Source organism: Equus quagga, chromosome 12 (assembly GCF_021613505.1).
Source record: "Equus quagga isolate Etosha38 chromosome 12, UCLA_HA_Equagga_1.0, whole genome shotgun sequence".
Classification (NCBI taxonomy): domain Eukaryota; kingdom Metazoa; phylum Chordata; class Mammalia; order Perissodactyla; family Equidae; genus Equus; species Equus quagga.
In genome coordinates, this window is record NC_060278.1 from 88,218,422 (window position 1) to 88,243,975 (window position 25,554).

General features: G+C 49.2%; 1 protein-coding gene across 8 annotated transcripts in view; it reads left to right on the plus strand.

Moving 5' to 3' along the window:
- Positions 1–23,189, plus strand: part of CEP250 (centrosomal protein 250) — a 43,097-nt gene extending 19,908 nt beyond the window's left edge. For all 8 annotated transcript variants that reach the window (XM_046678863.1, XM_046678866.1, XM_046678864.1 and 5 more), the window contains 18 exons: positions 430–623; positions 847–974; positions 1,166–1,335; positions 4,776–4,943; positions 5,352–5,486; positions 7,158–7,301; positions 7,947–8,080; positions 9,498–9,636; positions 10,539–10,881; positions 11,412–11,533; positions 12,539–12,659; positions 13,712–13,833; positions 14,313–16,928; positions 19,473–19,586; positions 19,768–19,923; positions 20,437–20,538; positions 21,116–21,178; positions 22,543–23,189. In XM_046678863.1, coding sequence (XP_046534819.1) covers positions 430–623; positions 847–974; positions 1,166–1,335; positions 4,776–4,943; positions 5,352–5,486; positions 7,158–7,301; positions 7,947–8,080; positions 9,498–9,636; positions 10,539–10,881; positions 11,412–11,533; positions 12,539–12,659; positions 13,712–13,833; positions 14,313–16,928; positions 19,473–19,586; positions 19,768–19,923; positions 20,437–20,538; positions 21,116–21,178; positions 22,543–22,812 — 5,241 coding nt within the window. In that variant the 3' untranslated portion in view covers positions 22,813–23,189. The remainder of the gene's footprint in view (positions 1–429; positions 624–846; positions 975–1,165; positions 1,336–4,775; positions 4,944–5,351; positions 5,487–7,157; positions 7,302–7,946; positions 8,081–9,497; positions 9,637–10,538; positions 10,882–11,411; positions 11,534–12,538; positions 12,660–13,711; positions 13,834–14,312; positions 16,929–19,472; positions 19,587–19,767; positions 19,924–20,436; positions 20,539–21,115; positions 21,179–22,542) is intronic.
- The last annotated feature ends 2,365 nt before the right edge of the window (positions 23,190–25,554 follow it).

A 25,554-nucleotide genomic window follows, 5' to 3' on the forward strand; every position in this document is an offset into this window, starting at 1 on the left:
TGGGGTATATCTCCCAATTTTTTTTTTTTTTTTTTGAGGAAGATTAGCCCTGAGCTAACATCTGCTGCCAATCTTCCGCTTTTTGCTGAGGAAGACTGGCCCTGAGCTAACATCCGTGCCCATCTTCCTTACTTTATATGTGGGACACCTACCACAGCATGGAGTGCCAAGCAGCGCCATGTCCGCACCCGGGATCTGAACCAGCGAACCCTGGGCCGCTGAGAAGCGGAATGTGCGAACTTCACTGCGCCACTGGGCCGGCCCCTATCTCCCAATTTTTTAAAAGACTTCCTATAAGAATCCTTTACTGATTCCCCACTGCTTCACACCCCCTAGTTTGAATTAGATGTGAGCCAGTGGCCCTAACCTGGGATAGCAGCCCTGGGGGGCCCCTGCCTCTGCTCTGTCTCACTAATTTCCTTCCCTCAGGCACGTCACCAGCAGGAGGCAGCCTCAGCTCAGCTGGAGCAGCTGCATCAGGAGGCAAAGCGACAGGAAGAAGTGCTTGCCCGGGCAGTCCAGGAGAAGGAGGCCCTAGTCCGGGAGAGGGCGGCTCTAGAGGTGCGGCTGCAGGCTGTGGAGCGGGACCGGCAGGACCTCTCTGAACAACTGCTGGGGCTCAGGTAGGGCCCAAACCCAGTTCAGCCAAGGGCAGAGAGAGCTTTTCAAGGCAAGGGACAGCCAAGCTAAGTTCCCTGCCCTAAGTATATGGGTTCTAAATGAGTTATGAATTTGTAATTGCCCGCCTAACTTCTCCAGGTAGCCAGTACTTAGAACCCACCTCCTCTTAATGAAGGGCAAGGGGCTTGATGGGTAAGAACTCTTCCTGATTCCTGAACCTGACAGCTCAGCCAAGGAGCTACTGGAGAACAGTCTGTTTGAAGCCCAACAACAAAATTCTCTGATAGAGGTCACCAAGGGGCAGCTGGAGGTTCAGCTTCAAACTGTCACTCAAGCCAAGGAAGTAATCCAAGGTGAGAACCCAACTGGGATGGGGCACACTCATTCCATGGGGATGTTGAAAGCTAGGAAGGCAGTGGGAAGCTGTTAGAGGTCCTTCTGCAGCCAGGGCCTCTGACATGGGCGTTGCTCATGAAGTCCAGGAAGAGGGGTGAAAGGAGGAGGGCAGAGGCTCAGAGACCAGATCCTGTCCCTGGCATCTTAGGGGAAGTGAGGTGCCTAAAGTTGGAACTGGACACTGAACGGAGCCAGGCAGAGCAGGAGCGGGATACAGCAGCCAGACAGCTGGCCCAAGCTGAGCAAGAGGGACAGACTGCCCTGCAGCGACAGAAGTCAGCCCATGAAGAGGAAGTGAACCAACTCCAGGAGAAATGGGTATGTAGTGATGGATGTGGCTGGGGATGGGAGAGACAGACATGGCCTCCCTTCAGTGAATGGTCCCCCTGCTGACTCCTGGTCCAGGTATTGCTGCTTATAAGAAAGAGTGAAATCTGAACAGGACTAGCCTGGTCACAAGGTGCAAAATCCAGCTTCTATCTAGTAAGTGAATTAATATATGAAAAACACTAAGAACAGTTCCTGGTGTATAGTAAGCTCTATATTTGTGTTAGCTCTTATTATTGTTGTTGTTTCAGTATGTACAGAGAATTAAGAGTGGATCCTGAGATTTAGGATTGTTAAAACTGGCCCCAGGATGTCAAGGGAGCAGAGGAATGCCTTGGACCCATTCTTGCCCAATTCAGAATTGTTTCTTTTGTCTTTTACTTAAATAACTTAGTCCATTTGCTTTTATTGTGATTATAGGTGTATTTGGATTTATTTCCACCATCTTATGCTATTTGTCCCTTTCTATGTCTTTTGGGGAGGGAAGATCACCTTTCTTAACTTCTTTTAGAGAGTTAATTGGATGATTAAGTTGTATTCTTTTTTTTTTTAAAGATTTTATTTTTTCCTTTTTCTCCCCAAAGCCCCCCAGTACACAGTTGTATATTCTTCATTGTGGGCCCCTCTAGTTGTGGCATGTGGGACGCTGCCTCAGCGTGGTTTAGATGAGCAGTGCCATGTCCGCACCCAGGATTCGAACCAACGAAACACTGGGCCGCCTGCAGCGGAGTGCGCAAACTTAACCACTCGGCCACAGGGCCAGCCCCTAAGTTGTATTCTTTTCTCACCTCTTTTTTTCTATCACTTTGGATGATATGTACTCTGTTTTTTTATTTTCAATTATTTCCTTTAACATTTTGAAGTACATACTTAATAAAATCTCAAGTTCATGAGTATATTTACCCTTTTCTTGAATGATGCAAGAACCTCAGAACATTTACCTGCATTCATTCCTCCTGACTTATATACTATTTTATTCAATGTGTTTAGTTATAACTAGTTTCTTAGCAGCATAAATTATGAATTTTGATTATTGTTTTATGCAGTCAATATTTGTTTAGATACACTGACAAATTTACAAATTGTTTTGCTCACTGTTCCATCTCGCATATCAGACTTTCTGTTTGGATTTATTTTCCTTCCTTTGAGGGTCTATTGGTAGTTGTCTGAAAATATTTCTATTTTACTTTTATTCTTGAAAGATAGTTTGACTGGACATAAAATTAAGGTATAAATTTCTAGGGTGACAGGTATTTTCTCTCAGCAAATTGATTATTCTGTGGTTGGTATTGAGAAGACTCTGAATAAGTATATGTCAGACCTTCTTACTCTATGCTCCATGTATCTTAACTCTTATATTTTCCATGTTGACTTTTCTCTTTCTATACTGTGTTCTGGATGATTTTTTTCAGATCTCTCTTCTATTCACGAATTTCCCTTTTTGGCTGTGTTTAATCTGTTATATAGTCTATTCACCAAGTTTTAAATTTCATTTATTAACTTTTTATTTCTAGGCCTTCCAGTCAGTTATTTTTTCAAATCTTCTTGGTTGGTTTTTAATCTCTTTTCCCTAATTTATATTTTCATTCCCCTCTTTTATTCTTTAAACATACAAAACATGCTTTTATGCTGTCTAATAATTTCCAATAACTAAAATCTTTTTTGGCCCGACTTCATTATATGTTGTTTCCATTGGCTCTTACTCATGGCCTTGATCCCTGTGTGTTTTTTGATACTTGACTATGAGCTCATGTTCTTTGGAAACTTTTCTGTGGGAATCCTTTTAGGTCTGAGACGAAGGAGTTTTTCTTCAGAGAATTTGCTTTTGCTTCTGTCAGAAAGCTGAAAGACCAGCATCCCAGGACCACTTTATTTGCTTGTTTTTATTTTTTAAAGATTTTATTTTTCCTTCTTCTCCCAAAAGCCCCCCAGTACACAGTTGTATACTGTTAGTTGTGGGTCCTAGTTGTGGCCTGTGGGACACCACCTCAGCATGGCTTGATGAGCGGTGCCACGTACGTGCCCAGGATCCGAACCGGCGAAACCCTGGGCCACCAAAGCGGAATGCGCGAACTCAACCACTTAGCCACAGGGCCGGCCCCGAGGACGACTTTAAAATAAAATTTGTAAAGTTTTTTTGGGCCGCATTCAGGCCCTGAACTCACATGAAGACCAGCTTATGGTTATGAATTCTCAAGGGAGATTTTTTTTTTGCCCGGTGTGAAGGCTGAGACCAATTTCCTTGCTGTTCCCTCCTGTAGAGCTTTTTGTTTTGTTTTCTCTCTCTCCCTTTTTCTTCCCCTTTCCTTCTCCCTCTCTCTCTCAAGTTTGCCCTTAAACTGAGGGCACTCTAGCCCAGGGATAAGCAAGTTCTTTTGTAAAGTGTCACATACTGTGCTTTGTGGACCCTACAGTCTCTGTCCCACAGAGATTGCTGCTGTAGTGCAAAAGTCAACAAATGAGCATGGCTTGTTCCAATACAACATTGTATGTGGACACTGAAATTTGAATTTTGTATAATTTTCACATATCACAAAATCTTACTATTCTTTTGACTTCTTTTCAAGTATTAAAAATGTAAAAACCATTCGTAGCTCACAGGCCATACAGCAACAGGAGGTGGGCCCAGATTTGGCCCATGTGCCATAGTTTCTTGACCCTGGTATAGCCCTTTGGAAGTCCAGCTTAAGTTGAGAATGTCTTATCAGACTCCCCACCCTTTGTCTTCTGTGTTCTTTTTCCCACATAGCCATAAGATGAATTTCAAGGTTATTAGGTATAGCAAGTACCTCCAAGATGTTTAGAAATTGACTGAGGTCACACCAGTAGTGTTGGATTAAAGACTGTAACCCAGGCGCCCTGGCTCCCAAGCCCTTCACCGCTATCCTGAGAACCTAGTAGAGGGCTGCATTAGTCTGGGAGATCAGGGAAGGCTTTGGTCCACCATTGGGAGGACCAGGATGCCCCATCCTAATGCTCTTGTATAATGCAGGAGACTTGCCTGTGTAGTATAGCTAGGCTTGGCCTGACTTTTCAGAAGACTAACTCCACCACCCTCAGCAGAGAAGAGTGGGCAGCAGAGAGTCAGTCTGCTGCCTCTGTTCGTTATTACAACCATCAGCCATGATGTGGTTGCTTTAAAATACCAGATATTCATAGCTTATATTAGAGAAAATTGCACTTGAGAAAGAACTTTTACATGTATTATTTCATTTGAGTTTTTTTTAATAAATCTCATTTGATTCTCATAAAATTTGGCGAGATTGGTAAGGCAAGGATTATTAGCCCTCCTTTACAGATGAGGAAACAGGCTTAGAGACGTCCAAGATCACACAGCTGGTGAACAGTAGACTTCTTATTCTAACCCAGCTCTCCTCCTGCCTCTTCTACTCACCCATTCGGTTCTAACTGTGTTTCCTTCATATGACCAGGAGAAAGAGCGCTCTTGGCACCAGCAGGAGCTAGATAAGGCTCTGGAGAGCCTAGAAAGGGAGAAAATGGAGCTGGAAATGAGGCTGAGGGAGCAGCAGGCAGAAACCGAGGCCATCCGGACGCAGAGGGAAGAAGAACGGGCTGAGGCCGAGAGCGCCCTGTGCCAGGTGGGAGGCTGGGAGGACTGGAGCTGCACATCCAACCTGTGATCCCGCTACCTTTGACCACTTCCTTTTCTACTCCCAAGAGTGGTACAGCGGGGGGCTTCCAGAACAGAATCTAGCTGCCTGCTTTGCTACCAGTGAGCAGGGTGATCAGCACCATTAGCTGCAGGGCCAGCAGTATGTCAAACTTCCTGAGGGAGGGCTGCCGTTTACCACATCCTGTCAGCATGCAAACCAGCAGCAATCTTTGTACTTCCTGGTTCTCAATCAGTGGGTCCAGGCTTCGCATTGCCCTCAGCCCCAACCCCATTCACCGGAAGAGCCCTAGAGCAGCTGGAATGTGCTTGTGGCCTAGTGGGTGAGCATGGTAACCCCGATCCAACAAGCCCTTGTCCTCCTGCCCCTCCACAGATGCAGCTCGAAACAGAGAAAGAGAGAATGTCCCTCCTGGAGACACTGCTGCAGACTCAGAAGGAACTGACAGATGCCAGCCAACAACTGGAACGGCTGAGGCAGGACATGAAGGTTCAGAAGTTAAAGGAGCAGGTATGGATGGTAGTCCTGGGCAGGGAAGAAAAGGGGGCATTGAGTCACTCTTCAACATTGACCAGTTCTTTGGTATTCCTTGCACCAGGCGTTGTGCTAAGTGCTGCCACATGACAACATAAAAGAGTGGCAGGACAGTAAACATGGCAGACATGTTCCCTGCCCTCAAAGAGCTTACGTTCTAGTGGCAGAGCAGACACAAATAAATGAGATGATTACAAGTTGTAATAAGTGCTGTAAAGGAAAGGAATAGGGAGATACAGCTGAGAATGATTCAAAGGAGACCACTTTAGACAAGGTGGTAAAAGAGGGTCTCACTGAGAAAATGACATTTGAGCTGAGATATGAAGGTTGGGACAAAAGGGATGAACCTTGAAAGCATTATGCTAAGTGAAAGAAGCTAGTCACAAGAGGCCATGTAGTGTATAATTCCATTTACAGGAAATGTCCAGAATAGGTAAATCTATAGAAACAGAAAGTAGATGAGTGGTTGGGAGAGGGGTGGGTAGTGGGGAGGGTACAGGGTTTCTTTCTGCAATAATGAAAATGTTCTAAAATTGATCATGGTGATGGTTGCACAACTCTGTGCATATACTAAAAACCATTGAATTGTATACTTTAAAATGGGTGAATTGTATGGTATGTGAACTATATCTCAATAAAGCTATTAAAAAAAAGAAAAGAGCCAGCTATTTGAAGAACACTTTAGGCAGAGGAAATAGCCATCATAAGGGCCCTGGGACAGAATAGGGCTTGGACAGTTCAAGGACAGAAGGACCAGCAGGGCTCCAGCGTGATAAGCTCAGGGGCAAGTGGAAAGGTGGGCAGGAGTCCTTTGCCAGCCACGGTAGGAGCTTGTATTTTGTTCCAAGGGCAGTGGGAAACTGTTGGATGGTGTTTAAAAAGCAGAGTGGGACATCTGTCTATCTATCTATATATGTATTTAAAAATACTTTAAGGGGCTGGTCCCATGGCCGAGTGGTTAAGTTCACGCACCTCGCTTCACCAGCCCAGGGTTCACCACTTTGGATTCTGGACGCAGACCTGGCCCTGCTCATCAGGCCATGCTGTGCCAGTGTCCCACATAGAAGAACTAGAATGACTTGCAACTAGGATGTACAGCTACGTGCTGGGGCTTTGGGGAGAGAGGGGATAAAAGAAAACAGGCAAATTGGCAACAGATGTTAACTCAGGGCCAATCTTCCTCACACACAAAAAATCACTGGAGCAGCACACATTCATTTTTTAAAAATCATTTAAAAAATCCTATTCTCTTTAAAACAAAATACTTTAGCTGCTGAGTGGAGAACAGAGCGTGTGTGTGTGTGTTTGTGTGTGTGTGTGTGTGTGTGTTTAGGGGGCGGTAGCATGAAGTAGATGTAAGGATATGCAACAGGAGGCTGTTGCACTGGCCTTAGTGAGGGACTGCTACCAGCTCAGAGACTCTGACTGAGAAATCCCAGGTGAGCCAGCACACTTTGTGAGGGAGGAATGGGAATAGGAGGCAAAGAGTTGAGGCAGCAGAGCATCATGGAAACACCGTGGATTGTTGAGTCCTGCCTCAGCTTTTGCCAACCCAACTTAAAAACTGGTATTGATATGACGTGGATTTCAAGACCAAGGCCCCAGCGGAAGCTTTCCTCTATTCACTGCTGTCTTCTCCCTTCTCAGGAGACCACTGGGATGCTGCAGACCCAGCTCCGGGAGGCTCAGCGGGAGCTGGAGCAGGCAGCCCAGCAGCACAGAGATGACCTTGCTGCCCTCCAGGAAGAGGGTAGCAGCCTGCTGCAGGAGAAGATAGAGCTGCAGAAGCAGGTCCTTGCTCCTCTCTCCCAGCCCCACAGCCCTTCGCCAGCATAGCCAGCTCTCCCACTCCCTCCCGCAGGACAGTGGGAACCTTAGCCCTGCTGCTTGAGCTTGGGAGGGGAAAGGTAGGCCCCAGTACTGAGTGGAAAGTTGAAGGGTGCTCAGAGCTGAGCACATGCCTCTCAGAGCCCTGAGATAATAATCTCTTTCTGTGGTGACCATGGAACTTAGATTTTCTTGGGCAGCCCCAGTGTCAGCTGTTCTTCCATCCTCCCCATAGAACCAGTATTTTATATATCAGATTGCTTTTCCTTCTCAGAATCCTATATCAGATGTGTTCAGCTTTTTTAAAAAAATAGACTCACTATACACCTGCCCATCACTTTGCCTTTGGGTGTAGTTATATTCAGCCAAGATTTTTATTTGTGCCCACCTCTATATAGCATAAGTGAGGCTGGGGAGACAGATGCCTAGGCTGAATGGTATTAAGGGTGGGGGGTGGTGAAGAACAGCATGGAAGGATTGGTGGAACACCAGAGCATTGGAAATGGGCCGCCAGTGACTGTGGTAAACTTAAAGGACACTAAAGTCATAGGTGAGAAGTATCCAACCACTGGCCCCCTGCCCTTGGTCCTCATGCCCTTAACCTTCCAGGTGGAGGACTTGAAGACTCAGCTTGTTTCCAAGGATGACTCCCAAAGGCTGGTGGAGCAGGAGGTTCAGGAGAAGCTGAGAGAGGCCCAGGAGTGTAGCCAAATTCAGAAGGAGCTGGAGAGAGAGAAAGCCAGGTAGGCTAGACAGGCCATGGGGTTGGTTTTTGCCCTTCTGGCTATAGTGGTCATTGTGAGGTTGACAGTTCTTTGCTCAGGTCACCTAGCCTCCCATGTCTCCAGCTCTCAGCTGTTCAGGTAGCTGTGTGGAGAGGACATGGTCCCTGTCTTCAAAGCGTACACTTCATTCATTTAGTAAACATTTAGAGAATATGCATTATGCACTAAGCACTATGCCAGGGGCTGGGGATGCAGTGATAAACAAGACAGTATGGTCCCTGCCTCAATAGAAGTTATTGGTTTGTGGGGAAGACATTAATCAAATAATCCCCAAAATAAGTTATTGCAAATTATGTTACATGGTGTGGAGGAAAGAAACAGGATGCTGAAATAGAAATGAGGGAGAGAGGGGAAATCTACTTTAGATAAGATGTTAGGGAAGGCCTTTCTCAGGAGATTGCATTTAAACTGATCACTGAAGGATGAAGTGGAGCCACGTGTGCAAAGGGGTGAAGGAGACTTCCCTAGAATAGGAATAGAAATCACATGCAAAGGACCTGAGGCAAAGCAAAGCTTGGGATGTTTGGTGAAACTGAAAGCGCCGTGAATGAAGAGACAGTGACATGAGCTAGACAAATCCATATTATTCAGGATGTTTAGGCCACAGCCGGGAATTTGTAGTTTGTTTTAGGTTTAGTAGGAAACCGTTGTGGATTTTAGGTAGGGAAATCGACGCAATCCAACTTACGATGTATTCGAAGGGATAGTGATGACATGAAACATCAGGAGTGAGACAAGACCACTCAGAATGAAGAGCAGCATGTATTCTCAGTGCCTGTAGGAGCTTGAGGAGGGAGAGATCCTTTTGTTGATGAAACTAGAGGCAGGAAGACAAGTTAGGAGGCTGATACAATCATCCAAATGGGAGATTCTAAAGCTGAACCAAGGTAGGGCAGTGGGGAAGGAGAATAAGGAAGGAGTTTAAGGGACATAAGGGAGTTGGAGTCAATTGTATGTAGTGATCAATTGGATATAGGTGGGGTAAAGGGTGATATGGCAAAGGCTTCTGAGTTGGGGCACTGGGTGGACAGAGGTGCCTTCACTGAGCTAGGGAACATAGTAGGGGTGATGGAGGAGGAGAAGTGCAGAGGAGATGAGAAGAATTTGGCATGCTGAATTTGAGATATTGTATAGCTATTTCTTGAATTTGCCAGAGAAGAATAAACTGTGAAGTTGAAATGAGGTATCATATGCATGAAATACGTAGGAGCACTCAGTAGGTGCTCAAGGAATGGTAGCTTTTATTGCTGCACTAGAATCATTATCATTACTATTTCTATTTAATTATTAATGCTATGTTTATAACAGTCAGATGAGAAGGTAGTTCTTCATTTCCTGAGAGAATGGCCTAATCTTCTGACCACTCTCACTTTAGCCTGACTCTGTCACTGGTGGAAAAAGAACAGAGACTCCTTGTTTTACAAGAGGCTGACTCTGCTCGACAACAAGAGCTGAGCTCCCTGCGCCAGGACGTGCAGGAGGCCCAGGGAAGGCAGAAAGAGCTCAGCGCCCAGGTACTTCCCACCCTGACTATGAGCCCAGTTCCTTGGTAGAAGCCTGCTCTTGGAGTGGGGGGCTGACTGCTTGGAGTCATGCTGGGACTTCAGCAGCCTTGGCAAGAGGGAAAAGCCAAGACTGGGCAGGCTGGGGGCTTGGGAACCTGACTCAGAGTTGAAAACGGCCCTTCTGGGGAAATTGACAGTCCAGAACGTAGTGCCCATAGGGGCAGAGCTCATGCAAGCCTGGTTCAAGCGTGCTTGGTCTGCTTGACAAGACACAGCAGGGGGAACAGATCAGGTAGGCAGCAGCTAGAGGGCTTCCAGGAACTCAGTCTGCTCACAGCAGAACCCCAGACCTTGGGTACAGAGGAAAGATGGAACTGGGAGGGGAAGGGTGAGGGAGTAAGAGCTAGACAGTAGACTGCAGCAGATAAGGACCCAGGTCTGCTTGGTAGACAGTTCTGGGTTTGACTCCCAGCTCTACTGCTTCCTGGCTGTGTGAGCATCTGTTTCTTCATCCATAAAACAAGGATGATAATTCTTAACCATTATAGGATTATATAAAGTGTCAGGAACACAGTGAGCATTCAATAAATGGTAGCCATTATTATTGTGACTAGTCATTAGGCTCAGTGTCAGGATTTCAGGCAGAGTTCTAATCATTGCAGGGAGCTAGCATAGTTGCCAGGGAGAACAGGGCCAAAGCCTATTTGCATAGTCTAGGCCCATGTGTCAGGAGTCATCTAGGGTAATGCTCCTTCCAGAATCCTCCCTAACCGCTGGAGGGCTGAATCCTCCCTGAAACCCTCCCAGCCCTGATGAAGGTTTGCACAGGGATTGAGTCGGGTCAGGCCTGGGAACATCTGAGGAGGGATAGCCACTCCCTGCTCAAAGTGACTACACTTCCTCCCTGGCAGGTAGAATTACTGAAGCAGGAGGTGAGGGAAAAGGAGGCTGACTTTCTAGCCCAGGAAGCACATCTGCTGGAGGAGCTAGAGGCATCTCAAGTAACAGAGCAGCAGCTGCGAGCTTCCTTGTGGGCCCAGGAAGCCAAGGCAGCCCAACTACAGCTGCGACTGCGCAGCACAGAGAACCAGCTGGAGGCACTGGCTGCAGAGCAGCAGCCTGGACACCATGCCCAGGCCCAGCTGGCCAGCCTCTATTCTGTCCTTCAGCAGGCCCTGGGGTCTGTTTGTGAGAGCAGGCCTGAGCTGAGCGGTGGGGGAGACTCTGCTCCCTCCCTCTTGGGTGCTGAGCCAGGTAAGGCAGCCACCCAAGAACTGAATCCTTTGGGCCAAAGCCAGGCCTAGCTCCCAGGGGAGAAGGAAGGGGAATGCAGTTCCTTAGGCAATGTTGCATCAAGGCTAAGGCCAGACTCTGGAATTAATTCCATCAGAGTTTGAACCCCAGCTCTGACATTTGCTAGATGTGTGTCCTTGGGCAAGTCACCTATCCTCTCTGAGCTTGATTTCTCAACTATAAAGTGAGAATGTTAAAAGTACTGACCTCTCAGGATTTTCCTAAGGAGTTAATGAGATTACAGAAGTAAAATAGTTCACACAGTTCCAGCCACTTATTAAATGTCTAAGAAATGAGAGCTGGCATTGCCTAGTACCCATCATAGTGCCTGGCACATAGGTGTGCAGAAAGTACGTGATGAATGAACTGCTAAGAAGAGGTTCTTTGAGGAGAGGAGGGATCAGTGGGAAGGCCAAGGCCATGTCTGGGGAGGTATGGCTATTTCTTTTCATAGTGCAGCCAGGTCAGGAAGTGTTTCCTCACTTTTTCAGACCAGAATGAAGCTAGGATCCTCTTTAAGAGAGGACCCCTCCTGACGGCTCTCTCAGCTGAGGCGGTGGCGTCTGCCCTTCACAAGCTTCACCAGGACCTGTGGAAGACTCAACAGGCCCGGGTATGTTTCTCAGCTCTTCTTCCTTGAACTCTTCATCTCCCCTGAAAAAGACTCATGGAGCAGTTTGACCTGTTTTATTCCTGAGATCAAGTTGGGATAAGTTCCACCTCTATCATTTACTCTCTGGAAACCACAAATAAAGCATTTGGTTTCCTGGACCTTTTCACTAGTAAAATAGGGCAAATCATGCCTGCCTCGCAGGGTTGTGAGGATTAAATGAGTGAAGAACTTGAGGGAGCCCTGTAAATTATACAGCCCTGTACAGATGTGCGATATTGTTCTGCATCATTTTCCTCTGGCCATAAATTATTCTTGGTGCCAAGACCTCCAAGAAAAAATCAACAAATTAGGGACCACTGAGATTTGAGGTTGCCGTTTATAGGAACATTCTGGACCTAAGACTGAACTAAATGTCCCACAAATTCCACCCTACGATGAACCTATCAGTCAATAAAAACTGAGTGCCACCTACTTACCAGCCATTCTGAGTTGAGAATACAAAAAAGAGAAGACCTGATCTCTGCCCTCAAGAAGGCTCGTGACGTGCCTGAGGAACCAAATGTGTTCTAAGATAATGCAGAACCGATAGAATTAATTGGATCAATAATGGATGCAAATGATGATAATAGGAGGAAGGGACAATTCATTCTGACTTAGGGAGAGTCAGAAGGAAGGAAGAAGTGACCTTTGAGCTAAGCTTTGAAGTAGGAGTTTGAGGAGAGGAGAGGTGACCCCAGGCTAAGACTTTAGCAGGACTTCTGTTTCAAAAGACACAGATGGGTTAAAAGGGGATTCTGGGCTCCAATCAGTTGGAGCAGAGTCTGTCATCACTTTGGGGAGACAGTGCACACAAATTCACAGATAAATAACCCAGCAATCTGGGAGTAGGTCCGTGATGGCAGACCCCAAAAGAAGCTAAGAGAGAGGAGAGCGCTTGGGCCCTGGAATGGGATAACTTTGTGCAAGATGAGGACCTTGAATTTCACCATGGCCTTTCTTCCCCAGGATGATCTGAGGGATCAGGCCCAGAAGCTGGAACAGCGTCTCACTGATACGGAAGCTGAGAAGAACCAAGTCCACACAGAGCTTCGGCATCTGCAGAGACAGCTCTCCCAGAACCAGGAAGGTGAGAAGCTCAAGGCAAGCTTGGGGATTTGGAGGGAGGAGAGGGGCAAGGCAAGAAGCCCAGAAGGGGCAGGAACAGGCCTAGGAGCAACTCTTTACTGCTTACCCACAACTTTGAGAAGATACCTAGAGGCATCTCCAAAGGGGTGATGACCCCTAGGAACTATTTTTCTGCTTTTCATGGCCTTTGGGGGCCTTCCTGGAAGAAGGGATTAGGAGGGACAGATTTGGTGAGTGGAGAAAAGTTGCTAGCTAGGCTTCCATTTTGTCTGCAGATTAAAAAACTGGCAACCCAGGACCAAAACTATGAGAAGATTATAAAACTCAGTATCTTTTGTCATTTATCCACATTACTTATTTTTGTCACTTCCAACTATGTCCTCAAAATGATTAGCCTTTGACAGCAGAAGGATGATGGGCTTGTTTGGAAGACAGCAAGAAGGGAGAATCTGGGGACAAAGTACCTGTGCCACAGCCGAGGGCCAGAAAGGGTGTGACTACTAGGAAAGGAAAGGAGAGGGGAGGCCTTGAGGCTCTAGGCTCTCCTGCAGAAGAGAAGGAGACAACTGGGGAGTGGGCTGCTCTTGAAAGTCCTCCAGAGGGCTCCCCGAGAGCCACACTATACACAGAGCTGGGTTCTGGTGCATTTTGCAAAAATAGGGGGCAGCCCGCAGAGCAGCCCTGCTCTCTAGAAACCTCTGCACAATCAGAGAGTTGAGGCCTGGAAAGGACCTCCAACGTCACCTAACTCAGCCCTGTCTGGAACCTAGGGTTGAGGATCCTATGTGATCAGGATGAGGAAGTCTTGGGATGATTATCAGGCAGCGCTGGAGCAGGGCAGACGATACAGGCACAAGTCTGGAAGCAGCAGGGAGCCTAGACAAGCGGGAGCAGCTGGCAGATGGGTGATGTCTCTATGGAACTGGATGTAATTCTCTCCTTCTTGCCTTCTTCCCCTTTGATTCTGTTCCCCATCTTCCATCTGCCTCTGCATCCCTCTTTTCCTCCACCCACAACCATGCCCTTGCTCCGCTACCTCTCCTCTTTCCAAAGAGAAATCCAAGTGGGAAAGAAAACAGAGCTCCCTAGAATCTGAGCTGATGGAACTGCATGAAACTGTGGCATCCTTACAGAGTCGCCTACGGCGAGCAGAGCTGCAGGGAATAGAAGCCCAGGTAAGGTGGTATGGTTTTGGGTGGGGTTGCTTCAGGAGTGGTCCCTCAGGGCCCAGGCTCTAGCTCTCAGGCCCGCCTTAGCCTGTGGTCACACCCATCTATATGTAGTGCCCAGCTTCCTTCAGCAAGTCTCAGTTCCTCTGGCTGTCCCTACGTTCCTGAGGGTCGTTATTAAGGCCCCAGTGAATCCTCCTTCAGTTACTTTTTCTGAATTGACGTTGAGATTTTTGTCCCTTGCCCTGAAGGACAAGAGTCTGGGATGACTTATTTGTACTAGGCTTTCCCCTCTGGGCAGAGCAGAGCCCTGGGATGTGGTAGGGATGTCCTTTTACAGTGTCAGCTCAAGTGGAACACATCAGTTCTTTTTTCCCAAATCCTTGACAATGCTGGTGCCACAGAGTAAGGAAAGGAAGGACCTATGTTGGAGTGACAGTATCAGGGAAGTGTAGTCTAAAGTGGTGTTGCATCTTGTTTTCCAGAATGAGCGAGAGTTACTTCAGGCAGCAAAGGAGAACCTGACAGCCCAGGTGGAACATCTGCAAGTATCTGTTGCAGAAGCCAGGGCTCAGGCAAGTGCTGTCGGGGTCCTGGAAGAAGACCTGAAAACTGCTCGCTCAGCCCTGAAACTGAAAAACGAGGAGGTGGAGAACGAGCGTGAGAGAGCCCAGGCTCTTCAAGAGCAGGGCGAGCTGAAGGTGGCTCAGGGGAAGGCTTTGCAGGAGAATTTGGCTATCCTGGCCCACACCCTCTCTGAGAGAGAAGGGGAGGTGGAGACTTTGCAGGGAAAAATCCAGGAACTGGAGACGCAACGGGAAATGCAAAAAGCTGCTTTGGAAGTGCTGTCTCTGGACCTAAAGAAGAGGAACCAAGAGGTGGATCTGCAACAAGAACAGATTCAGGAGCTAGAGAAGTGTAGGTCTGTTTTAGAGCATCTGCCCATGGCCGTCCAAGAGCGAGAGCAGAAGCTGACTGTGCAGAGAGAGCAGATCAAAGAGCTCGAGAAGGATCGAGAGACGCAGAGGAACATCTTGGAGCATCAGCTTCTAGAACTTGAGAAGAAGGCTCAGGTGATTGAGTCCCAGAAAGGACAGATTCAGGATCTGAAGAAGCAGTTGGTTACTCTGGAATGCCTGGCCCTGGAACTAGAGGAAAATCATCACAAAATGGAGTGCCAGCAAAAGGCAATTGAGGAGCTAGAGGGCCAGAGGGAAATGCAGAAAGTGGCTCTGACCCACCTTACACTGGACCTAGAGGAAAGGAGCCAGGAGCTGCAGGTGCGAAGCAGCCAGATCCATGAGCTTGAGAGCCACAGCACCCTTCTGGCAAGAGAGCTCCAGGAGAAGGACCAAGAGGTGAAGTCCCAGCGAGAACAGATTGAGGAACTGCAGAGACAGAAAGAGCATCTGACTCAGGACCTCGAGAGGAGGGAACAGGAGATGCTGCTGCAGAAGGAGAGGATTCAGGTCCTAGAAGATCAGCGGATGCTGCAGACCAAGATCCTAGAGGAGGACCTGGAACAGATCAAGCTGTCCTTGAGAGAGCGAGGCCGGGAGCTGGCCTCTCAGAGACAGCTGATGCAGGAGCGGGCAGAGGAAGGCAAGGGCCAGAGTAAAGCACAGCGCGGGAGCCTAGAGCACCTGAAGCTGATCCTGCGTGATAAGGAGAAGGAGGTGGAATGCCAGCAGGAGCGTATCCAGGAACTTCAGGAGCACCAGGACCAGCTAGAGCAGCAGCTCCAGGGTCTACATAGGAAGGTGGGGGAGACCAGCCTACTCCTAACCCAGCGAGAGCAGGAGATAGTGGTCCTGCAGCAGCACCTGCAGGAAGCCAGGGAACAGGAGGAGCTGGAAAAGCAGTCACTTCAGGGTCAGCTGGAAGAGGCCCAGAGGGCTCTGGCCCAGAGGGACCAGGAGCTTGAGGCCCTGCAGCACCAACAGCGGCAGGCCCAGGGGCAGGAGGAGAATGTGAAGGAAAAGACAAGCACACTACAGAGAGCTCTGGAGCAGGCCCATATGACACTAAAACAGCGCCAGGGAGAGCTTGAGGACTGCAAGGACCATGTGAGAAGGCTCCAGGAAGAGCTGGCAGTGGAGGGACAGCGGGTACAGGCCCTGGAGGAGGTGTTGGGTGACCTAAGGGCTGAGTCTCAGGAGCAGGAGAAGGCTCTGCTGGCCCTCCAGCAGCAGTGTGCTGAGCAGGCACAGAAGCACGAGGAGGAGGCCAGGGCCCTGCAGGACAACTGGCTGCAGGCAGAGGCAATGCTCAAGGAACGGGACCAGGAGCTGGACGCCCTGCGAGCAGATAGCCAGTCCTCCCAGCATCGGGAGGAGGCTGCCCAGGGCCTGGCTGAGGCTCTGCAGGAGGCCCTCAGCAAGGCTCAGGCTGCCCTGCAGGAGAAAGAGCAGCATCTCCTTGGGCAGGCAGAACTGAGCCGCAGCCTGGAGGCCAGCACTGCCACCTTGCAGGCTGCCCTGGACTCCTGCCAGGCACAAGCCCGGCAGCTGGAGGAGTCCCTGAGGAAGCGGGAAGATGAGATCAAGGACCGCGATCTCCGACACCAGGAGGCTCTGCAGCAGCTCCAGCAGGTACTTGCCCAGAGGGATGAAGAGCTGAGACATCAGAAGAAACAAATGCAGCTGCTGGAGAAGTCTTTGGCCCAGAGGGGTGGGGATGATGTGATCCAAGAGAAGCAGAATCCGGGGCAGGAGAGAGAAGAGGAAGAGAGAAGGGGCCTTCATGAGAGCCTAAGGGAGCTACAACTGATTCTAGCCCAAAAGGAAGAGGAGATCCTGGAGCTGAGGGAGGCTCAGCAAGAGAAGAGTCTGAAGGACTCACTCCACAGCCACAAAGCGTCCCCAGTGGAGGAGCCCACTACAAAATTTGGTTCTTTAGGGCCCAGGCTGCAGCAGGAGCTGGATCGACTACAAGTAGCCCTGAGGCAGACGGAGGCCAGGGAGATCGAGTGGAGGGAGAAGGCTCAGGACTTGGCACTGTCCTTGGCCCAGAGCAAGGCCACTGTCAGCAGTCTGCAGGAGGTAGCCATGTTCCTACAAGCCTCTGTCCTGGAGCGGGACTCAGAACAGCAGAGGCTGCAGGTGAGTCCCTTCATGGGTAGTAAGGGCCAGGGGACTTAGCCCTGTCCAGCTGAGCTCAGGGGCTGCCTGACACCCTGGGCTTGTGGCACCTCATGGGGTGAGAAAGCTGAGATCATGAGCACCTCAACATGAGTGGAATCAGGTCACTGTGCTAGTCTAGGGGGTATGAATAAGACAGCCAGAGTCCCTGCCCTCAGAGAGCTCACAGTCTAGTGAATAAGCAGTTAGAATGAGTAACTAATTATAATTAGTGCCTCACTAATTATAGTGGGGAAGTTGAGTGAGGGACACCCAGCCTTTCCTGGAGGTGAGTCCCAAAAGGCTTCCTGGTAAGAGTGGCATTTAAGGTGAGATCTGAAGGGACCAGTAAGGAATTAGCCAAGGACAGGTGGAGGAGGAGCTTTCTGGGGGAGAGGAAAAAGGAGGAGAGAGACCATGGAGTGTCTGTGTGGGGAGTTCAGGCTGCTTGGGACATAGAGGGGTGGTTGTCAGGAGACGAGAGGACAGCAGAGACCTCATCATTCAGGGCTTGTAAGTCATGTTAAGGACCTGGGTGACTGGTGGGAAGTGGATGAAGGGTTTAGGAGAAGGGAGTGACACGATCAGATATACAGTTCAGAAAGATCACTCGGGCTGCTGTGTAGAACAGCAGTAGATTTGGGGAGACCAAGTAGGAGGCTGTAATAAAACTTCAGGGGAGAGATGGTGACCTAGAGAGTAAGTGTGGATGGAGACACATGGGCAGACCTAGAGGTTCATAGGACTTCTGGCAGTTGATTGGTTAAGAGATGGGGGGAGTAAAAAAAGGACAGAAAGAAATCAAACCCCCAGGTTTCTGCTCACTGAGAAGAAAGGCAGGTTTGGGGAAGAGGAGTGGAATGCTGAGTTCAACTTGGAAATGGAGTGCAGTACCTGTGGGACATTCAAGGGGAGCTCTCCAGTGGACAGGTCTATAAAGTGATCTGGAATTAAAGGGTGAGATTGAGGGTAGAGAGACTGTGGAATTGTCAGCAGTTAGGTAGAATGTTGAGTGAGAAAGGAAGTAGACCTTAGGGTATAACGTTTAACCTCAAGGTCAGGGGCCTTATCTTAGTCACCTCTATACACCCAGCACTGAGCACAAGGCTTGCACAGAGTAGGCTGTCAGGAAAGCTAGGTTGACTGTTGGACATAGAGAGACATTGTCTTTTTTGCCAAGAGGAACCCAGCCCATTTTTCTAGGAAATTGACTACATCCTGGTGCCTTGACCTGGGCTGAGTGCCGGAGAACCCCATCGGTTGTCTCAGACATGTAGCCCAGCAGGGACTTGCTTCTGGGAGCTCACAATGCTCTGCTCTCTTTAAAGCGTAATATGCAGAGAACAGTTACATTTGTGAACTTTGGAGTCAAGTTCCCAGGTTTGAAATACAGTTCATTAGCTGTGTGACCCTAGGTAAGTGCCCTCCCTTCCATGACCCTTGGTTTTCTCATCAATCAAATAGGGAATGATAGTACCAGCTCCACAGGGCCATTTTGAATATGAAATGAGATAGTAGGTATGAAGTGAATAGGAAGAAAGCATTCAATAAGTGGAACTCCTTTCCTATTTCCCGACCTGTTCTTACAGGCACAGAAAAAGTAAGGTATGTAGCTGGACAGAAGGACACTCCTTGTCCAAACTTACTGAGTTTTGCTGAGCAGTGTTTACTCAATGAGGTAGCTCGGGTCAGCGTCCCCCAACACTCAAGCACACCTTTCGAGGCAGCCCTTCATCACAGTAGTACCTTTTTTTTTAAAGTGTTTTACATGCCAGGCACTGTTACCCTCACTGTCTTCCACCACAAGCCTGAAGAGTAGGAACTCTTATCATCTTCATGTTATATTGAGGAATGGTAATTCAGAGAGGTTAACTTGTCCAGGGTCATATGGCCAATAAATGGCAGAAGTAGATTAGATTTAAGCAGTCTGACTTTGGAGCACAGCGTTTTTACAAATAAGCTCTTCCTCTCGCCCAGATGACCTCCACTCACGTGTGCACTCACTTTATCTGTCTCTCTTCTTGACCGTTGTCATTTATGAAACATAAGGTGCCTGGAAAATCTAGCCTAAAGGGATTTAACTCCAAAGGCTTGATCTCTGCTTCAGGGAGCATGTAGTCATTTTACAAATGAGGAAATTGGGGTTTGGAGAGAGCTCATGTCTTGACCAATATCATATAGCCGGTAAGTGGTGACATAATGCTGAGCTCTGTGTGACTCCAGTGTCCATGCTCTTTCCACGACACCTCTGTGCTCCAAGTTATGGCATAGCTCATAGGAGATCTAAAATGAGATAGGTTTTAGTCCTAGCCCACCATGTAACCTTGGGTAGATCCCTCTCTGCTCCTTTGTTTTGTCCATCTGTAAAATGAAAGTCCTGCACTAGGATAGCTCAGAGGCGCGAGGAAAAATAAGACTATAACCTGATGAGAAAATGGAACTGGTTTTTATGAGGATGGAGGGGGGAGTGGATCTGGATGTGAGGTTGTCATGGTGTGATTTTTGCTTCATACCTTGACACCCCAGGATGAGTTGGAGCTCACCAGACGGGCTCTGGAGAAGGAGCGGCTCCATAGCCCAGGCCCGACCAGCAGAGCCGAACGGGGTCCTAGAGGAGAGGCAGGTGTACAACTGGGAGAGGTGAGCTGGGGCCTGGTAGAAACAGATGGCCAGGAGGGACCTCCTCTCTGGGGGCTTGTCCTTTTCCCTTGGAAATTTGGTCCCTAAAGCCCAGACATGACAAACTGGTCCCTTTGCCCTTTATCTGTTCCTCCCCTGTCTAAAGGGCTGCCCAGGTGAGCTTGACAGGTCTCCCCCACAGGTCTCAGGAGTGGAGGCTGAGCCTAGTCCTGGGCTGGAGGAGAAGCAGCTATGGGAACAAAGGCTTGAATACCTACAGCAAGCAGTGGCACGGCTGGAGATTGACCGGAGCAGGCTTCAGCGCCACAATGTCCAGCTGCGGACCACCTTGGAACAGGTAAGTAGCTTCTGCTGTCCTTGGCTCCCTCCTCTGGGGTCTGATGGACATGCAACTCCACTTCCCATGCAGCCCCCAGAGCAGGGTTGGTAAACTGCAGCCCAAGGGCCAAATTTGGCCTGCTGCCTCTTTCTGAAAACAGGATTTTATGGGAACACAGACATGCGCATTCATTTATGTATTGTCTACAGCTGCTTTCATGCCACATTAGTGGAGTTGAATAGTTGTGACTGAGATCGAATGGCCCACAAAGCCCAAATACTACAGAAAATGTTTGCTGACCCTTGCTGCAAAGGCCTGCGAGGCTGGCCCTACCTCTCCTGCCCCAGGAGCACTTCTCTGCACTCAGGGCTGCCCTAGCATGTGCTCTCCTCAGCCCAGGAGCTTAGCTTCTCACAGCTGCCGTCCCTTACACTCACACCCACACACGCACTGGCCCCCTCTCGAGAAAGGCGGCTCTGCTCCCGGCCCAGGGCCAAGGCAAGCTCTGATTTCTCATTTCCATCTTGGCAGGTGGAGCGAGAGCGGAGGAAGCTGAAGAGGGATTCCATGCGTGCATCTCGGACAGGGGTCGTAGAGATCAGTGAAGCCACAGCATCATCGCCCACACAGCAGGTTTACCTCTTTTCATTGACTGCAGCCTCTGGAGAGCCCAACCCCAGCCCTCTGTGGTGCATATCCCAGGCTACCCTTGCAGGGGGAGACGGCCACTACAGCCAATCCAGAGAGCCCCTCCTGACTGGGTTCTGCCCCACCCAGCACAGCTCTGTCTGTCCTGACCCCGGGAAGGAGACCCAGCATCAGTGGGTAGGGGTGGAGTCAAGGCTAGCAGCCCTGCGTTTTGAGGAACTCATTTGCTCCGTCTCTGCATCCTTAGCTCACAGCCAGGGCTAGCACAAAGCAGAAGTGTGGCGTACTTCTGTCAATGAAAAGGCGCCTCAAAGAAGCCAGTGCGGTCCAAGCCCTGTGGACGTTTGGTGTCAGGTCTCTGTGGGCTTCACTCATCAGGCTGGTTTGGGCCCTCCTGGGCCTCTCCCTGCCCCAGGGCTGTGGTGCCCTATAGAGTTCAGGCACTTCTGGCCAATAGCCCTGACCTTGGCCCCCAGGACTGTGATGAGCTGGCTGAGAATGCCTGCGGAACCCCTAGGGTGGGAAGGTCTGTTCCAAGAGGAATGGCATTTGTCTCCCACAGGATGGAGGAGGAGGACAGATGCGCTCCTCAGATGCCAAGCACATGGTTGAACTGCAGAAAGAGGTATGTTCTGGAAAGATCCATTTTCTAAGCTGCTTTTCCCTCCCTTGTACTCAGGCAACAAGGCTTTAGTGTCTGCTGTGTGCTTGGCCTTTGTGCACCTCCAGCAGAGGGAGGGAAAATAGTTCCTGCCTCAGAGAACTTTCGTCCACGTGGGAGGGAAGAAGAGCCCAGTTCCAGCTCAGCCTCCCATATGCTTACAGTGGGAGTGGGGAAGAAACCACGCCCCAGCCCCAGCTCTCCAGGTTCCTACTTAGCAAGGGACAGGAAAAGGAAGAGGGCTGAGGAGCAGACAGAAGATTCTAGGACGACAGACTAAAGCAAGCAGAAGCATCCTGGCCTCCTCCACCCTCAAATGCACCCTTGCAGGCAGGACTGTTGCCAGCCCACCAGGCGGAGTAGCCTGGCACCAGGATGAGGATCCAGAGCTCAGGTCAAGCAGCCACGCTCAGGCCTTCTTGCCTCTTAGGCCTCACCTGAAGGTTCACCCTGTCTTCTAAGGCCCAGGAGTAATAAGAACTGTGGAATTTTTATTTCTGAGCCTGTTTCAGAAATCAGTAGTCACTACTGGCAGGGCCTGACTGTACAGCTAGACCTAAGCTAATACTTGGAATTCATACAAAGCAATCCCTGAGACAGGACCCACACTAGGGCGAGACAGGAGAGGCACCTGGAGAGTAGAATTTAAGGAAATGCGCACTATCAACCTGAAACGCCTCCTTAAATTCTGCACCCTGGGAGCCTCTCTTGCTTTATCCTAGTCCCAGACGTGCCCTCAGCTCCCAGTAACGTCACCTCTTAGTAGTCTCAGTATATCCTTCTGAGAAGTGGGAGGACTAATCCGTGATTCTCTACCCTGCTGCACATTAGAACCACCTGGGGAGCTTTGAAAAAATGCTCATGCCCAGGCCTCACTCCAGTCTAATTAAGTCAGAATATTTCTTAAAAGCTTCCAAAAGGGGCCCCATAGAATTTTCTGCAGTGATTAGAATATTCTGTGTCTTGATTGGGATAGTGGTTATACATGGGTATGTACATTATCAAACTCATCAAAATGTATACTTAAAATCTGGACATGTTATTACATGTAAATTATCCCTCAATAAAGTTGATAAATAGCTTTTTTGGTGTTGTTTTTAAGCTCCCTATTTGAGTCTCCTGTGCAGCCAGGGTTGAGAATCACTGGATTCTTTATGATTCCCAAGGCTCCTTCCCCCAAACCCTACAAAGCCTGATCCTGAGATTCGTGGATATAGTAGTTGATTCAAATGCTGTTCTCACAAGAGCCGTGGGAGCAGAGCAGGAAGAGTAGGGGCACCTTCAAGGCCCTCAATTACTCCGTCCCTCTTGGTTTTCCTGCCCACCAGGTGGCCCTGCTGCGAGCCCAGCTGGCCTTGGAGAGGAAGCAGAAGCAAGACTACATCGCTCGCTCGGTCCAGACCAGCCGTGAGCTAGCAGGCCTGCACCACAGCCTCTCCCACTCCCTTCTTGCCGTGGCCCAGGCCCCTGAGGCCACTGTCCTGGAGGCCGAGACCCGCAAGCTGGACGAGTCCCTGACTCAAAGTCTGACATCCCCAGGACCAGTCCTGCTATGCCCCAGCCCTGGCCCCAGTGCTACCCAAGCCACCTCCAGGTAGCAGCCTCAAACAAGGCAGGATACAGCCCAGCCTGGGAGCACACAGACAGACAGCTGGCTGTGGAGTGAGTCGTGGCTCCTCCACACAGCTACAGGTTTGCCAAAAGAAAGGTCTGGCTCTCTTACCCAACCTGGGAGCCCCAGGTCAACCGGCATACCTAGGAAGAGGGAAGGAAACCTACAAGGCTGGAGGAAGGCCCCAACTGACAAGGGAATGAGGCAAATTACACTTGCCTGCTAGCCTACCGAGTCACCCCGCTGAATACCTTGCCCTGGCCAAGGGGCATCTGCTGCCTCTAGTCTCGAATTTGTTATCCCAGCACTATGCCCTCTCTTTCACCCTCCCCTTCAACAATAAATTCTGGGTCTTTGCATTTGTTCTCTGCTCCTGTCTCCACTTGTGTAGCTGGGCATCTATTAAGGAAGAATTTGCTGAAGATTCCCATCAGGTGGCATGAATTTGTCATCTGCCTGTATTCTGACAGAGAAGAGTTATAGCTGATACAGAAGGCAAAGCCACTGTCCACAGGGAGCTTGAGTCCAATTGACAAGAATAGATGGACACCCGGCAGCAAGTCAGAGACAGTTCTGTGTGCTGACTAGAAGTGTTGTAGAAATTCCAGGGACTGAGGAAGAAAGGCATGAACTGGCCCTTGAAGGATGGAGAGGAGTTGGGAGTGGTCACTAAGCATTCTGGTGAGGAGACTGGTCTGCCTGTGGCTGAGTGTGTTGGGGCTGAGGTTGAATGGGTAGGGAGGGAGATTATGGAGGGCCTTGGGATCTAGATTTGAACTCATGCGTAATGAGGAACCATCAAATGTTCTTGACTTAAAACAAGTTCTGGGGCTTCAAAAATGCTGAGTTGACCTTTTGCTAAAATCAGTCTCTAGAGTTTAGAAGCTCCATCTGACCTCATTCCCCTTCTGTTCTGGGTGAATGTCCTTGCGGTGTCCTTTCCTGGGCATATCAGCTGGCACTGACTCTGGTCCCCTGTAGTCCACCCATGTGTAAGGCCAGTAAGGAGGATGGACTATGGCAGAACTTGTCACTTATGGACTGGCCATGGTGGAGGCAGTCTGGACAAACCCAGTTCACAGACTTGAGACCTATTGTTGGCAACTTCCTCAAAGCCTAAGAGAGAACAGCTTTCTTTCTTTCTTTCTTTCTTTTTTAAGATTTTATCTTTCCAGGGCTGGCCTGCGGTTAAGTGCTCACATTCTGCTTCGGCAGCCCGGGGTTCACCAGTTCAGATCCCGGCTGTGGACATGGCACCACTTGGCATGATACGCTGTGGTAGGCATCCCACATACAAAGTAGAGGAAGATGGGCATGGATGTGAGCTCAGAGCCAGCCTTCCTCAGCAAAAAGAGGAGGATTGGCAGCAGATGTTAGCTCAGGGCTAATCTTCCTCAAAAAAAAAAAAAGATTTTATTTTTCCTTTTTCTCCCCAAAGCCCCCCGGTACATAGTTGTATATTTTTAGTTGTGGGTCCTTGCAGTTGTGGCATGTGGAATGTCGCCTCAGCATGGCCTGATGAGCGGTACCATGTCCGCACCCAAGGTCCAAACCGGCGAAACCCTGGGCCCCTGAAGCAGAACACGCGAATTTAACCACTTGGCCACGGGGCCGGCTCCGGAACAGTTTTCTTTAAAGAAGCTGAGCATGACCTTCCTCTAGCCCTCCAACCATAATCTAGAATTCCTCCTCCCTAAACCTGGAGATGGAGCTAAGGCCCAGCTAAGAATGTGGAGGTTTGAGAGCAGCACGCCACTCACCCAGACCTACTTACTAGGCCCCATTATATCCCATCACACCACACAGCGTAGAACTGGGGCTGTTCACAACTTCTGGAGCTTTTTTCCAAAAACCCATGCATGGGACTCAGCAACAGAGGCTTAGTAAAAAGTTACAGTTCAGAACCGCACAGAACTAGACTAGGCCCAGATAGCTATAGTTCATGAACCAAGGCCTCAAGCCCCACATACCTTCTGGGAGTGAGAGAGAAAGCTTCCAGTAGATTCCAGAAAGGCATTTTAGATTTGCCAAGTAAGGTCTTCTTTCAGCAATAAACCGGTCTCTATTTGCTCTTCCCTCCCATCCAAACCTCAAGAGCCCCCCAACCCCGACCCAAACCTCAAGAGCCCCCCAACCCCGACTCTAGACCTCAGGGTAAGATCTCCCCTCCCCACCAGATATTCAGATCAGGGTTAGCCTTCAGTTCAAGTGTAGATTGTGATCTTAATTCTCACACTCTAGCTTGTGGATGATTTTCTGCTCCAACTTTCTAAAGTACACTTTCCTTGACCAATAGTAGGATTGTCTCTATGGAGGGTCCCACCAGAAATTGTGTCAATTGCTCTTCTCATCAGCTCCAAACTCAGAGATACTTGAAGTAGAAAAGGATGAAGGAAAGAGTGTGGGTCTTCCAGTCAGGATCCAATTTTTCCTAAGGGCATCAGGCCCGGGCTTCCTTTCCTTCTTGTCACATGCCACAGGGCATAACTAGAGCAGTGAACCCAGTGGTTGGGAAGTGTCCCTGACCACCTAGTTCTCATGATATACTTGAGGATTTTGTGATTGATTACCAGAACCTGGGGGAAAAGAAGATCAGAGCCGAGCACAGAGGTCTTCTGTCAGGAAACTTTCCCCTCTCTCCAACCTTCTCCTTGTCTGCTTTGATAGAGGCTCGTATAGGCCAAAAAGTCCTGAGAGCAGAATGGGACAAGAGTTGAGTCAGAGTCTG